Source organism: Schistocerca serialis, chromosome 8, assembly GCF_023864345.2.
Source record: "Schistocerca serialis cubense isolate TAMUIC-IGC-003099 chromosome 8, iqSchSeri2.2, whole genome shotgun sequence".
Classification (NCBI taxonomy): Eukaryota; Metazoa; Arthropoda; class Insecta; order Orthoptera; family Acrididae; genus Schistocerca; species Schistocerca serialis.
In genome coordinates this window covers 507,491,730-507,505,896 of record NC_064645.1, presented here as the reverse complement: position 1 = coordinate 507,505,896, position 14,167 = coordinate 507,491,730, and the positions used below count along the sequence as shown (strand labels likewise).

The following is a 14,167-nucleotide window of genomic DNA, read 5'->3' as shown; positions in this document are numbered from 1 at the left end:
GTACTGCTCAAATCTTTCTAGGTGACGTATGAAACTGGGCGGAAGGAAAATACGAGGGTTGGAACTTTAATGGTGGCAAATATTTATCTACGACTTACACAAAGCAGACATGAATCAAAGTTTTCCTGTCCTTGAGAGTTGTAATCTGCATTGTGCATAATTCCTTGCCAGCAATGTGGAAGCCGTAGGACACATTTAGCAGCGCCAGATGTGTTGATACATCGAGTGGAGAGGTCTACTGCCTGACAAATCTCTGTAACAGTTCTGAAACGAATGCCACAAAATGGTTGCTTCATCTCAGGAAACAAGCCCCTTCGATCGACCAAACCAGTCGTAAGTTGGTGCCACACGAGGCGGGCATTATCCTACAAAATGATGGGCGGATCCTGCAGAAAGTGTCACCGCTTCTTTCTCTAAGCTGTTCATTTTTGGAACACAGCCTGCAATCCACCACGGTCCCAGGACTTAAACCCTTGTGATTTCAACTTGATTCCTTAGATCAAGGAAACACTCGTTGGCATTCGTTTCAGAACTGTTACAGAGATTCGGGAAATGGACGACTCCTCTCGAACCATCAACACAACCGGCGCTGGTAAAGCTATCCTAAGAGTTCCACATCACTGACAACTGGTTATACACAATTCTGGTGACTACTCTGAAGGACAGTAAAACTATGAAACATTTACCTGTTTTGTATAAGTTGTAAATAAACATTTCCCACTATTGAAGTTCCAACCCTCGTACATTTACGAACAACACACAGTTCCTAGATTTTCGCCAAGTATTTAGTGTACCACAAAGTCGAGTGATACACTACCTACCATCATGCGAAGTAATTTACTCAAACATACAATTGGCTCTAAGAGTTTTTGACAGATAGAAAGTATATTATACTGGAATATTCAACGGAAACTGAAATAAAATCGTGGTAAATGACAGACAATGCCCATAAATAAGACAAAGAAATTGATAGTATCAGATTAACACATTAATGGCAAGATTCTAAATGCTCTCATCTCGTTCGAACACATTGCAGGACATTCTACGCAAAAGATGCGAGGTGGAATCAACAAGTAAAAACGCAAAGCTAATGCTATCTGTCCTTCAGTGCTCTTCCGAAGTTCAAGGTTTGCCTCAAGTTGGTCTGACGTAAGACAAATCGTAACGCGTCGGTATGACACAGAGCTACTCAAGAATTTAAATGGGTACCTAAGGAAGAAAGGCAACAATGTAATTTAGATACCTTCTTTGCAAAATTTAAAGGCACAACATGTACGATTACCTGCATGGGAATCACAAAAAGATACGAGAGACTAGGTCGTGTGAGAGGCATAGACACACACTTCTCCCTCGGTCCTAACTTAAATGAAATACGAGGAGCTACTCAAAATTCCCTTAACTTTGAACACTGCGTCCAAACAGCAGTACAATCTTCCGCCGCTAGGCTGCTCTAGTTGCACCTGTGAACTGCCCATTCGCCACGTGGCGTCGTCGTGTGTGCATCCGCGTAACCTTTGTTGACAATTTGTTTACACAGTGTTTTACTGTCTCTGTGAATTTCGAAATGACTGTTTCGAAGGAACAAAGGACCTCCATCTTTTAACCTCCGCGAACTGCAGCTGAAACCCAACGCTTGGTAAGGGACACAATGATCAAGTTTTGGGCCAAGGAAGATTTGAAGGGTTTAAGTGATTTGCAGAGGGCAGGGAGTTTGCGAAGAATTAGACACTGACCGTCATCTCGCACAACTCCGGAAATAATCACAGAAGTTCAAAATGGTTCAAATGGCTCTGAGCACTATGGGACTTAACATCTGTGGTCATCAGTCCCCTAGAACTTAGAACTACTTAAACCTAACTAACCTAACGACATCACACACATCCATGCCCGAGACAGGATTCGAACCTGCGAGGTAGCAGTCGCGCGGTTCCGCACTGAGCGCCTAGAACCGCGAGACCACCGCGGCCGGCAATCACAGAAGTGCACGAAGTGATAAACAAGCCAGAAGACAGTTCATGATGACTCTGAAATTATTGTAGTTTTAAACGGAAAATGTCAACTCATTCTGGTTGATGAAATGAATATACGACGAATTACATCGAAGTTTGTTCCTCGTCCTTCGAACGCCGTCTAAAAAGACACCGAACTATAAAGAACAGTTCGACATGATCCGCATTTCCGGTCCAGTGTTATAAATGAATCATGGTAGTACGTTTATGACTCAAACAGCATGCTTCACAGTGGGAGATACAATTCTATCCGCGGTTCATAAAATCCGCGAAGTTCGCTGCAACAAGTCAATGCTAGTTATACACATACAGGATGAACTAAAACTACTGACGAACCTTCAGAGATTGTTCAGGAATACTTTGAATATTTTGGTGTAAGAGACCTGCGGCTCGTTACAAGAGTAGTAGTAGTGTTATGATTTATTCGGCTTGTTACCGCAATCACGGTGATTTCTGCGAAAATGTCTTCTGAACTTTAATAAGGTTTCCAAAAAAATTGTGAAACAAATATGTCTTAAATCCGTTGTGTGGTCGAGAGTTTCACTTGGAACAATGAAAAGGTTGTCGTAACAAAGTCCCTTCTTACAGAATAAGTATTTCATTTGCTTTCCCTCGGGTGCGAAGGCGGGTATCACATGGGAAGAATCAACAGAGGCTTAGATAACTATCATTGCCTTTGACTTTTGCATGGACATACGCACACACCTGCCAACATCAAAGACATGTTATGAACAGGCGTTAGGCCAGATGTACTGGCACACGCTATTGACAATGTAGGCTGGAATATGATGTTCGGAAAACAGTATCAAATTTTTGTAGGGGGAAAAAGAGGAATTGTGATGCTAAATGCAAACGAAAACCAGAATCAGTTATACAAATTAGCAGAATGAAGGAAGAGGACGAAACAGTGTTGGACAGCGGTTCGCGTCTCTCCTCTCCTGTTTGTCTAGGACGTGCAAAAGAAACAATGAAAAAGAGAACAAAAAGTCACAAATACTCTAGTGCCTGTCATTCTTGAGCTAATGATAAACCCAGACTAAGCTGTTAGTGATTCAAATTTTTACAGTATACTGATACGGAAGTTGTGCATTATCTCATTGAAATTCACCGCCTACACGACATATAGTACTGTATCTAATCTGTTTGTTATAATATTTTTTCTTAGTGTTAACTACGAAGTGTTGATTACTTTTATTTGGTTACGCGTAAATGGCGGAGGTCTAGTGACCGTCGACCACTATGCCTCGCGTGGGCTGACGAGTTCATCGTACCACCGGATACAGTATCCAGTTATTCGTCGTCCATCCAAGGAAATAGAAGGCCGAAATTGTATAAGTTCTGATTTGATTATGCTCGACAGTGAAATGAAACAATACCATGTACGTCTTTTAGACTTTTTAGGCTCCTCTTGAACACTCGAGACAAGTTCGTATTTATGGACTGAGCTGAGGCATTTTTTACGTGCCCTATCTTTGTATACCATAACGACATGAAAGTATTTTATGTAAAATAACTAATATTTATTTAATGATGCATATTACCTTACGAATCCAAAATCATTATTTCATATGTGGCTATTATGGAAGTTTAATCGGATGGTTAGATGCATATAAAATTATTTAATTTCGGGAAATTCTAGACCTCAGAAGAATATTTTTGGCTTCATAATACTTAGACGACATGAATTTACAAAATAATGCTTTGGCGTTTCATGGATCGGACAGAGCTATGAATTACATGCTGACGGAAAGTGGGCAGTGCGATTACTTGAGAACTAATCCTTTGGTATGTGAACGTTGCAAAGTATTAATTTCTTGCGTAACTGTTGGCGCAGAAACCAGAGCCAGTTTAAACTCAATCACTAGTTGAGCAACGGAGAGACTTAATCACTAAATTTTACAACTTCTGAAACAAATAACTGACAATTTTCCGTTTTTGCCACACTCTTCCTCAACCTACCAATATTCACGAAATTGACGATTATAGAATTGTATGAAGTCTCAGACGAAGTTTAGGTGGTGACGTGTCGGAAGAACATGAAGTATACACTTGCACGTGAATGTCTATGGCAGTGGTTCCCAACAGGTGGTCCGCGGACCCCCAGGGGTCCGCGAGCTATGCCAGAGGGATCCGCAGGATGCTATTAGAATAAAAAATATAGTAAATATATTTCGTATGACACCAGATTTTTTGTTTTGGTCGCTTCCTGCATGAGCAGTTTTAAGCTCAATATTTTTTCAATGATGTATGTCAATGTTTTTTCTAAGTACCAAAAAGAGAAAACATTAAAACTCTTTATTTGGCTTTTTTAGGTACTTGATACTGTGATATGACAAGGTACCAATCATGTTCGATGAGGGGTCCTCGAGAAAATTTTGTTGGGAACCCCTGTTCTATGGTATCTGTTCTTTTGGACAACTCTGCTACACGAGCACGCTTCCCATCCTACCCGAATTCCCAGATTGCTGCACACTATTAGCGTAGCGTTACACCAAGCCCCATTTCGTGCACGAATCCGAAGTGGCGAGAAGGGGTTCACGGGCAGGTGACGATACGCTAGTAGCGTGCAGCAGGCTGGGAATTTGGGTGGGATGGGAAGCTGTGCTCGGATGGCAGAGACGGTTAGGGCGACGGCTCGCGTTATGCGTCAGGTCTGGGTTGGAGTCTGGTAAGGTACAAATTTTCAGCTTCTGCCTTTGGTTCATTTCAACGGCCGAGTGCGAGCAATGACATTGAAAAGCTCTGAACATGAACTACGTTTCACATTCTGTTGGACCCGCAGCATAGTAAAAGTCGGTACAAGACATTATGGAAATGAATGCTCCAAAGGAGCTGCAATAAGCTAATATGTCTTTTTAATATCTTACACGACAGGTCTGTTTCGGCCTATTGTCATTCTCAGGTGACCTGCGAAATAAGATCAGTAAGATTAACTGCACATAAATTATGGCTGTTTCACGTTTACGTTTGCGCTGGTACTTACCCTTAATTGGAAGCGACGACCGTATGCCATCTACAGTAAAGTCTGTCACATCTCGGTAAATATAATAGTTCTTGTAGTTACGAAACGTGAAAATACGTTTTGACACATTTTGACATTTCAGTTTTGACAGTTTTTTAGTATGATTTCAATCATCGCTAGTACGCTACATATTCTCTGTAAACATATAGTATCTTAGTAAAGATTGTCAAGGCTCAACTATCAAAATATATGACAAAAAAATTTTTACGATTCCTAACTAAAAGAACTATTATACCTACCTAGATATGACAGAGACTTTACTACAGACGCAATGTGGTTGTCACTTCCAGCTGGACGTAAGAACCAGCGCAAATGTAAACATCCATGATTGATGAACAGATAATCTTATTAACGTTATTTTTCGTGTACACTGTTTAAAAAATATTACTTTATTGCAGCTTGTTCTTTGAGTCGCAGAATAGAAGAGAACTCGACACACGCAGCACGTGGCGCACTCACCGCCTGGATGGCGGCCTCCAGCGGCTGGCCGCTCTTGACGAGCTCCTCCGTGAGCCTCGTCTCCTGCACCAGCTGCTCCGACAGAACATTCTCGTTGATGTCCGCCGTCCGAGGTTTCACCAGGTACTGGTTCACGCCCACAACCTGCAACACGAAACGTCAGTCTCACATCAGAAATCTACCACAACACTATCTCCTGCAATACAGAAATCTCTCACTCCAATTTTCGTTTCTTGGGTGTTGAGGCGGCTGCTGATATTTATAGTTTTAGTTCAGTGAGTATATTGCAATTTTCTGTGACAGTTACAACGGCCACCAAAATGTATTACAGTAGCCCGTGATTAGTGATGTTACCATTCTTAGTAGTGTTCATAATTGCGTCACATGATACAAGGTGCGTCAAAAAAATGTACACGCTCTTTGAACTGTCATAGACAATTTATTTCCCGTTCTACAAGGTCAAATATCTGTGAGAAAGTAATGTTATGTCTATTCAACAGGTGGCAGCAGTGGCAAGGAAGTAACTGCAACATGGCGGACGTGCGTTTGAGCTTTGAAGCGCGGAAGCAGATAATTAAGTGGTACTATGAGTTTGAGAATGTAGCTGCGGTTCGAAGACAGTGGAGAAGTGAGTACGTTACAGAACCACCTTCAAGGTTAACAATTACACGTCTACGAGAGAAATTCGAAATTCATGGAACAGTGTGTGATGTGCACGAAGGTCGATCAGGGCGACCTCGTGCAGTTACAAGTGATGATTCCACAACTACGATCTTGGAACTGTTTCAGCGTTAGCCTCAAAAATCTTCAAGGGAAGCGGCACGTGAGAGTAATGTAAGTGCCAGTAGTGTGCTACGCATTCTAAAGAAAGGCAAGTTTCGTGTGTACATTCCAAGGCTGGTGCAACAGCTAAGTGACGACGATCCAGATCGAAGGTTAGAATTTTGTGAATGGGTTCAGGAGATGGTGAGACTTGAACCGGGATTTATGGGTAGCATAATTTGGTCGGATGAAGCCCAATTCAAACTCAATGGAATTGTCAATTGGCACAATTGTGTATACTGGGCTGAAGATAATCCTCACATTACAGTTGAAAAGGCTGTGAATTTGCCTGGTGTAAATGTGTGGTGTGGTTTGTCTGCAAGGGGACTCATTGGGCCTTTCCGCTTTGAAGGTACTGTTACTGGATAAACGTACCTAACAATGCTTGCCGACTCCATATTCCCTGCCATTCGTGCATTAAACAGTAAACTCATTTCCAACAAGATGGCACCCCGCCGCACTATCATAGGGAAGTACGAGCATACCTGGATCACAATGTGCCAGGCCAGTGGACAGGACGCAGGGGACCAATCGAGTTTCCTGCACGCTCTCCAGACCTCACGCCTCTGGATTTCTTCTTACGGGACACAGTAAAAGATGAGGTGTACAAACGTAAACCACGTAACCTGGACACACTTTGGAATGAGATTCAGGCGGTGTGCGCAGAAATCTCAATCGACACTTTGGTACGATGTACGGATTCAGTGGTGACTCGTACTCAGAAATGTATTGATGCTGAAGGCCACCAGTTTGAACATTAATCACATTTGCAAAGTACATTTATTTTTCCAATTGGACTTTAAGCTTTCCATTCCCAGAAATTTAACATTGTAGAACGGGAAATATAACTTCTATGACTCTTCAAAGTGTGTATACATTTTTTTGACGCACCCTGTATGTGAATACTGAAGAGCACGTAGATCCCGTGTACTTTGGTCAGACAGCGTTACCAACACCTGACTTGTTTTGAGTGGGACCTCATTGTAAATCTGAATTTGAGTGGTCGAATTCTGCAATATCCAGATTTGTAGAGTATTCGGCTGTGACAGTGGTCCGATGTTGGGGACTGCACGGGAACATGAGGGCAGGCGCTCATCGTCAAGATTCCGGCCGATTGTGTTTGACAACAAGAAGGGATGATTGTCGTTCAGTACAACAAGCACACTGTAACCCGTTCACAACTGCGCCTGCCGTCTGGAAACTAGTCATCGACTTCCTGCAATTTGGGTCATCCCACACCACTTGTCGGAGTCTAGCAGCAGCAGCAGCGAGCAATACAATGCCGTGCGCAAGCTGCCATTAGCACATCACATGCGTCTGGTGTGGCGCTGTGACTGGGAAGCGTTAACTGCTGATGAACGACGTCGCACTGCGTTCAGCGATCAATCACCGTTCTTAACTACAACGGATGACCATCGCTGGAGAGTATGGCGTCGACCTGGTGAGAGGTCCTTTTCTTCCAATATTTTCTAACAGCATTGTTTCTCCTGACGTCATGGTGTGGCAAGCCATCAGGTACGGCTTCAGGTCACGGCTGGTAATCATCGAGGGATCACTACACCCGGCCGGGAATCGAACCCGGAACCCCTGATCCAGAGGCAGCAACTGTAGCCCCTAGAGCGAAATGGTAGTTGGAGCAAGACGCTTGGGACAGTCAGTTTCAGAAATCGTTAGGGGATTCAACTTTTCGACATAAACAGTGTGAAGAGTGTGCCCACAATACCAAATTTCAGGGTAAGGCATTACCTCTCACCACGGAGGGCGCAGTCGCCGTCTGGCTTCACTTACCGACCCAGGGCGTGTGTTGTCAGTGCTAACAGACAAGCAATACTGTGTAACTGCAGAAGTCAATGTGGGACGTACGACGAACGTATAGGTTAGAACAGTGCTATGAAATTTGGTGTTAACGAGCTATGGCAGCAGACGACCCACGCGAATGCCTTTGCTAGCAACACGACATCGCCCGCAGCGCATCTCCTGGGACTACATCGGTTGGACCCTAGATGACTGGAAAACCGTGGCCTGGTCAGATGAGTCCCGATTTCAGTTAGTAAGAGCTGATGGTGGGTTCGAGTGTGGCGCAGACTCTACGAAGCCATGGACCCAAGTTGTCAACATGGAGTTAGGCAAGCTCGTGGCGGCTCCGTAATTGTGTGGGCTATGTTTGTACATGGAATGGACAGAATTCTGTGGCCCAACTGAACCGAGCACCGACTGGAAATATTTATTTTGGCTGCTTGGAGACCAGTTGCAGCCATTCATGGGCTAAATGTTCCCAAACAACGATGGAATTATTGTGGATGAGAAAGCGCCAAGTCACTGGTCCACGATCGGTAGCGAGTGGTTTGAAGAACATTCTGGACAGTTCGAGTGAACGATTTGGCCGCCCAAACCGCCCGATATTACTCCTATTGAACTTTTATGAGACACAATCGAGAGGTCAGTTTGTGCACAACATGCTCCTCTGGAACACTTTTGGAATTAGGGACAGCTATAGAGCCAGCGTGGCTCAGTATTTCTGCAGCGGGCTTCCAACGACCAATTTAGTCCATGCCACGTCGAGCTGCAGCACTACGCCGGGCAAAAAGAGGTCCACCGACGTGATATTATAAGGTATTTCATGACTTTCGTCATCTCATTCGGTTTAGCTGTATGTATCGAGAATGACAGTAAGACACGATATACCAGTATTCCGGCAGCTCGTGTGTATTCGATGATGCATTGCGGTAGCAAACAGCGCAGGGCAGAACGTTACATACGACGGATCGAGTTTTTCGCGTTTTACTGTTCCTCTTAACACATATCGCATAAATTAATTTCGCAGCAACTTATTTCGGATCGCTCATGTAGTGGGCACGCAAAATTGCGCTTTAAATATTTTGTTTGTATCGGGAAACAAACGCACGTTTACCAGAGATGCTGGGCTTCGGAGTATAGTCATGGTGAGCAGCATTTACTTGAGCTGACTCCAGCCAGGTACTACAAAAAGTAAATTACAAATACCTGCCGAAACACCAGAGTAAATACGTCTGACGACTCTTAGGAGACACATCCGGTAAAATTCCACTGATTTACCGCTGTCGTGTTGCTTGTTTGTGGCTTTCCCCCTGTACCTTATTCTGTAACTTCACACGGCTGGAACACCTGCTGTAGGCTCCACCTATGATGTTGCCACAGGGTTAAGACAGCTGTTATTTGGAGACAGGGAAGCGGTAACCCCAAACTCACACACACCTCTTAAGCCCGGACGGCAGTGGTAGAGGCACTCTGCGCGCCGCCCGCACCCTCGCAGCGCAGCGCGGGAGAGCGACCCGGTTTCGCAGTGAGTCGGCGCCGCAGCCTGCGGTATCGCGGAAGCGGACCCGTTTAAGTGCGTGCCCGGGCAAGTTTCTCTGGGCCGCACCTGCTCTCCCGCGTTCATCAATCAGCAGGGCCTGTCCCCGACACCACTACCTGCCTGATCACGCACGCGACCCGACCTCGCACTAGGTTCTTTTCCTCCGTTGTGGCGTGTAATTGGGTATCCGCCGCGCAGGTATACGTTGGCTCGCGCAGGTATACGTTGGCTTGTCAGACATTAAACCGTGTCTCGTGTAACATGGGCTGTTTACCACTATGTACCTGTCTGGCAGCTGTTGGTTCAAAGTATTTACTACTGACGCGAGAACGTGCTTCAAATTGATGTGCGGTTCATTCGTGCATAAAGCAGACTTAACTACAGTACTGAGTCTCTTTCTTAATAGTACAACTATTGCAGAAGAGTTAATACACTGACTTAACAGACAGCACGCGATAGTTTTTAGGTGAACTAAACACTAGCACAGGTGAAATCCCCATTTTATGGTATCAAGTATAAAGCAACTTAACATGCACCTCAACATTTGGGGTTTCGCTATAACGGAACTCGCGAAACAAGAAGATACTCCCATTTCCGAGTGTTTTAGTGCATAGAAAATTAATAACAGCGTTTCCAAAACTTTATTTTCTACTTTCTCTAAGAAATAATTTTTTTTATAAATTCATAAACGTTATGTCTCTACCCAAAAACCAAAAAATGTAAAAATGTAAATCTTCACTGTTCATGTAAGGTATCTTACTCTGCTCTCGTATCTAATAGTGTTATGCCTTTGTTATGTTTTATGTTTATCACTTTTGTACTAGTCAAAGAGGCTAGCTTATAGCTTGATTGATGCCAGTAGATATATCATTTCGAAGTCCGGTTCATGTGTCGAAGTTCCACCCAAATAGATTCCCATTACAGTATACGCATCTACCCACAATTCATAAACTCTGGCAAATTACTTAAGTTCTACTACTTGAGGAGCTGAAACATGTTAATTTTAGCCGGCCGTAGTGGCCGAGCGGTTCTAGGCGCTTCAGTCTGGAACCGCGCGACCGCTACGTCGCAGGTTCGAATCCTGCCTCGGGCATGCATGTGTGTGGTGTCCTTAGGTTGGTTATGTTTAAGTAGTTCTAAGTTCTAGGGGACTGATGACCTCAGATGTCAAGTCCCATAGTGCTCAGAGCCATTTAATTTTATTTTCAACAAAAGAAGGGACGTCCCATCGACAGCGCGGTCATTAGAGCGGAGCAAAACTGAGATTACCGAAAGAAGGCGAAGGAAATCGGCCGTGTCCCCCTTTCAAACAGATCATCCCATTACTTGCTTGGGGGGCGATTTAGGGAAATCACGGAAAACGTAGATTAGGGTGTTCGGACGCGGATTTGAATCGTCGTCCTCCCGAATTTTATCGAAAGTGATTGAGAATTTCCAATCTGTAAACTACTTTTGAAGTTCAGCATATAGAAAGTAGAATAACTGTTACAACACTTTCTAGCCCAACAATACTGCACATAACGCACTAACCCATTGCCTGAAACTGGAAGGTAGAATTATATTTACTACTACTACTACTACTACTACTACTACTACTACTACTACTACTACTACTACGAAAATTGATCTTTTAAGTTTAAAGCCCGTAAACGAACCAAACGCTCATATAATTGAAATATGTCCAACGTGGACGTCAGTACCAAACAATCCCAGAAAGTGAATTCAAATTTAGTTTCTCCACATTGGCTCTCACAACTACATCAGCCATCTCGTTTTTACATCGTACTAACGAAAATAATTTCTTGCCTTTCGGAAGCATCTGAATACTACCAAAGCTATGCTTATTACTCAAAGGACAGCCGTATGGGATATCAAGTGAAATGTGTGACTGGATTGAAGACATTTAGATACAAAAAGCGCAGCATGGTATCTTGGATGAAGAGTCGTCGACAAATGCACAAGTAATTTCGGGTGTGCCACAGGGGAGTATGTTGGTATCTTCGCTGTTTATGTTCATATTAGTGATCTTGCAGACAAAATAATTACGTCAGACGTCTCTCAGGTTACGCGGTTACCAAGAAAGTTGTAGAGTCCGAAAAACGCTGCACAAATATTCAGTCAGATCTTGATGACGTTTTCAAGTGGCGGAAAGATTGGCAACTTGGTTTAAATGTCCAGGAAAGAAAAAAAAATAAGTATATTATGACTACGACATCCAGGAGTCACATTCCGAATCTCAGTACCTGGGTGTAGCAATCTGTACGGGTATGAAATGGAGTGATCACACTGGCTCTGTCGTGGGTAAAGGAGATGGCAAATTTCAGCTCATTAGTAGAATACTACAGAAATGCAATCAGTCTATCCAGGAGCTTGCTTACGAAACACTGGTGCGATCGATCCTAGAATACTGCTTAACTATTTGGGACCTGTACCAAAGAGGACTTACGGGAGATATAGAACGTACACAGAGACGGGCAAATGAATGGTGCTTCACGCACGGGAGAGCGCCAGGGGGATGCTGAAGAAACTGAACTGGCCGACGCTTTAAGACAGACGCAAACTATATTGAGAAAGTATGCTTACAAAGTTTCGACAACGAATTTCAACTGATCAACGTAGGAATGTACAATCATTTCTAACGTATCGCTCCGGTAGGGATCGCGAGCCTACAGCGCACACAGAGGTGTTTTACACAGTCACTCTACTCGCTTTCGGAACATGAACAGAACGAGTAGAAGCCCTAATAACTGGTACAATGGGAAGTATCCTCCGCTACGCATCTCTTTGTAATTTCACAATATGGATGTAGATGATGTAAAAGTTACACTATCCGTGGAACGCTCGGTTTCGCGTACTGTACTGTGTTTGCACGGATTCTGAGTCACATAACCCCGGCATGATTTCCGCTCGCCGATCGCCACTTTGACCAGCACGACCACTGCTTTACGCTCCGGACGAAAAACGAGAACCAAGATAGTGTTATAGCCCCGCCGGCCGTGGTGGAACGTTCCCCGCGGTCCAAGGCCAGTGATAGTGCACGGCCACGAAAACCGGCAGCTCTCTCTCATTTCTGGAGACTGAGCAAACAGAGGAGAGGTACACGGATGGCTAGCGACGTGTAAATTCACTGTGGCATATTGGGGAACGGTGAAGTAACAGGTTGTTTCTAACAGAGGGTGACAACTGCGGTGTTCAAACTACTGAGTCCTTCAACAAAGTCTAAAGCAGCATGATTTTCTTGCTAAGTAATTTGCTACGTGGTGGTGATGGTAGTGATCTAACCTGATTTCACACGGCATTTAGTATCTCTCCCATTCTTCAATGTAATATGCCATCGTCGCTTTGGTAATTTGAATGTTTCCGCTGTACACGGTTATATTTCATATCGGACTTTACTGACGTACGTTTACAGTATTACATGGCCTCAATGTAATCGCCCCGCATCTCTTATCACCTTCTCCCACAAAGGAGTCTTACACCGTCAGCGCATTCATCTCTGTCGATGTCTCGCAACCACCGCCCTATGGCACGGATGTTGTTTTCTCTTGTGTTGTAGCACATGCCATGAAGAGGTTCCTTCATTTTGGCGAACAGGTAGTAATAGCGCCGACTCATATTGGATGAGTATGGTGGATATTTCTGTACCTCCAGTATCTTCCACCCTCCACGCGAGGGGGAACTTCTGCACCGGGTTCGTCGTGTGGCGTGGCACTTGTCATGAAACATTATGAGACGCGGTGCCAGACGGAAACATTGTTGTGCGCTCCAACTATGTGCCTCTTCAGTCTTAATTCACGCACGTTGTTCGTCGTTTCCTAAACATGTTGTTAGGTCGCTTGGATTGGCCTCCTGCACTTTCGCAAAGTACACACGGCAACTGACTCAAATACAGGCGTCACCGTTTACTGCGCTACTTCAACAGAACTGACCTACGATCAGAAAAAGATAGCGAGCGTGCCATGTAACGCTCATCCTTCATGTTACGGCAGTGTTGCCACTACTACTTATGGATAAACAGTAGTGGCAACACTGCCGTAACACTATGTGATCAAAATTATCTGGACACCTGGCCGAAAATGACTTACAAGTTCGTGGTGCCCTCCATCGGTAATGCTGGAATTCAATATGGTGTTGGCCCACCCTAAGCCTTGATGACAGCTTCCATTCCCGCAGGCATACGTTCAATCACATGCTTGAAGGTTTCTTCGGGAATGGCAGCCCATTCTTCACGGAGTTCTGCACTGAGGACAGGTATCGATGTCGGTCGGTGAGGCCTGGCACGAGGTCGGCGTTCCGAAACATCCAAAAGGTGTTGTAACCACTCCGCCACAGCCCGTGCATTATGAACATGTGCCAGATCGTGTTGAAAGATGCAATCAAAATGGTTCAAATGGCTCTGAGCATTATGGGACTTAACATCTGAGGCCATCAGTTCCCTAGAACTTAGAACTATTTAAACCTTACTAACCTAAGGTCATCACACACATCCATGCCCGAGGCAGGATTCGAACCTGCGAC

At 44.3% G+C, this 14,167-nt stretch overlaps 1 protein-coding gene across 6 annotated transcripts in view; it reads right to left on the bottom strand.

The window, feature by feature from the left end:
• Positions 1-14,167, bottom strand: part of LOC126416387 (RNA-binding protein fusilli) — a 489,380-nt gene that overhangs the window by 293,969 nt on the left and 181,244 nt on the right. For all 6 annotated transcript variants that reach the window (XM_050084071.1, XM_050084075.1, XM_050084072.1 and 3 more), the window contains exon 3: positions 5,491-5,634. In XM_050084071.1, coding sequence (XP_049940028.1) covers positions 5,491-5,634 — 144 coding nt within the window. The remainder of the gene's footprint in view (positions 1-5,490; positions 5,635-14,167) is intronic.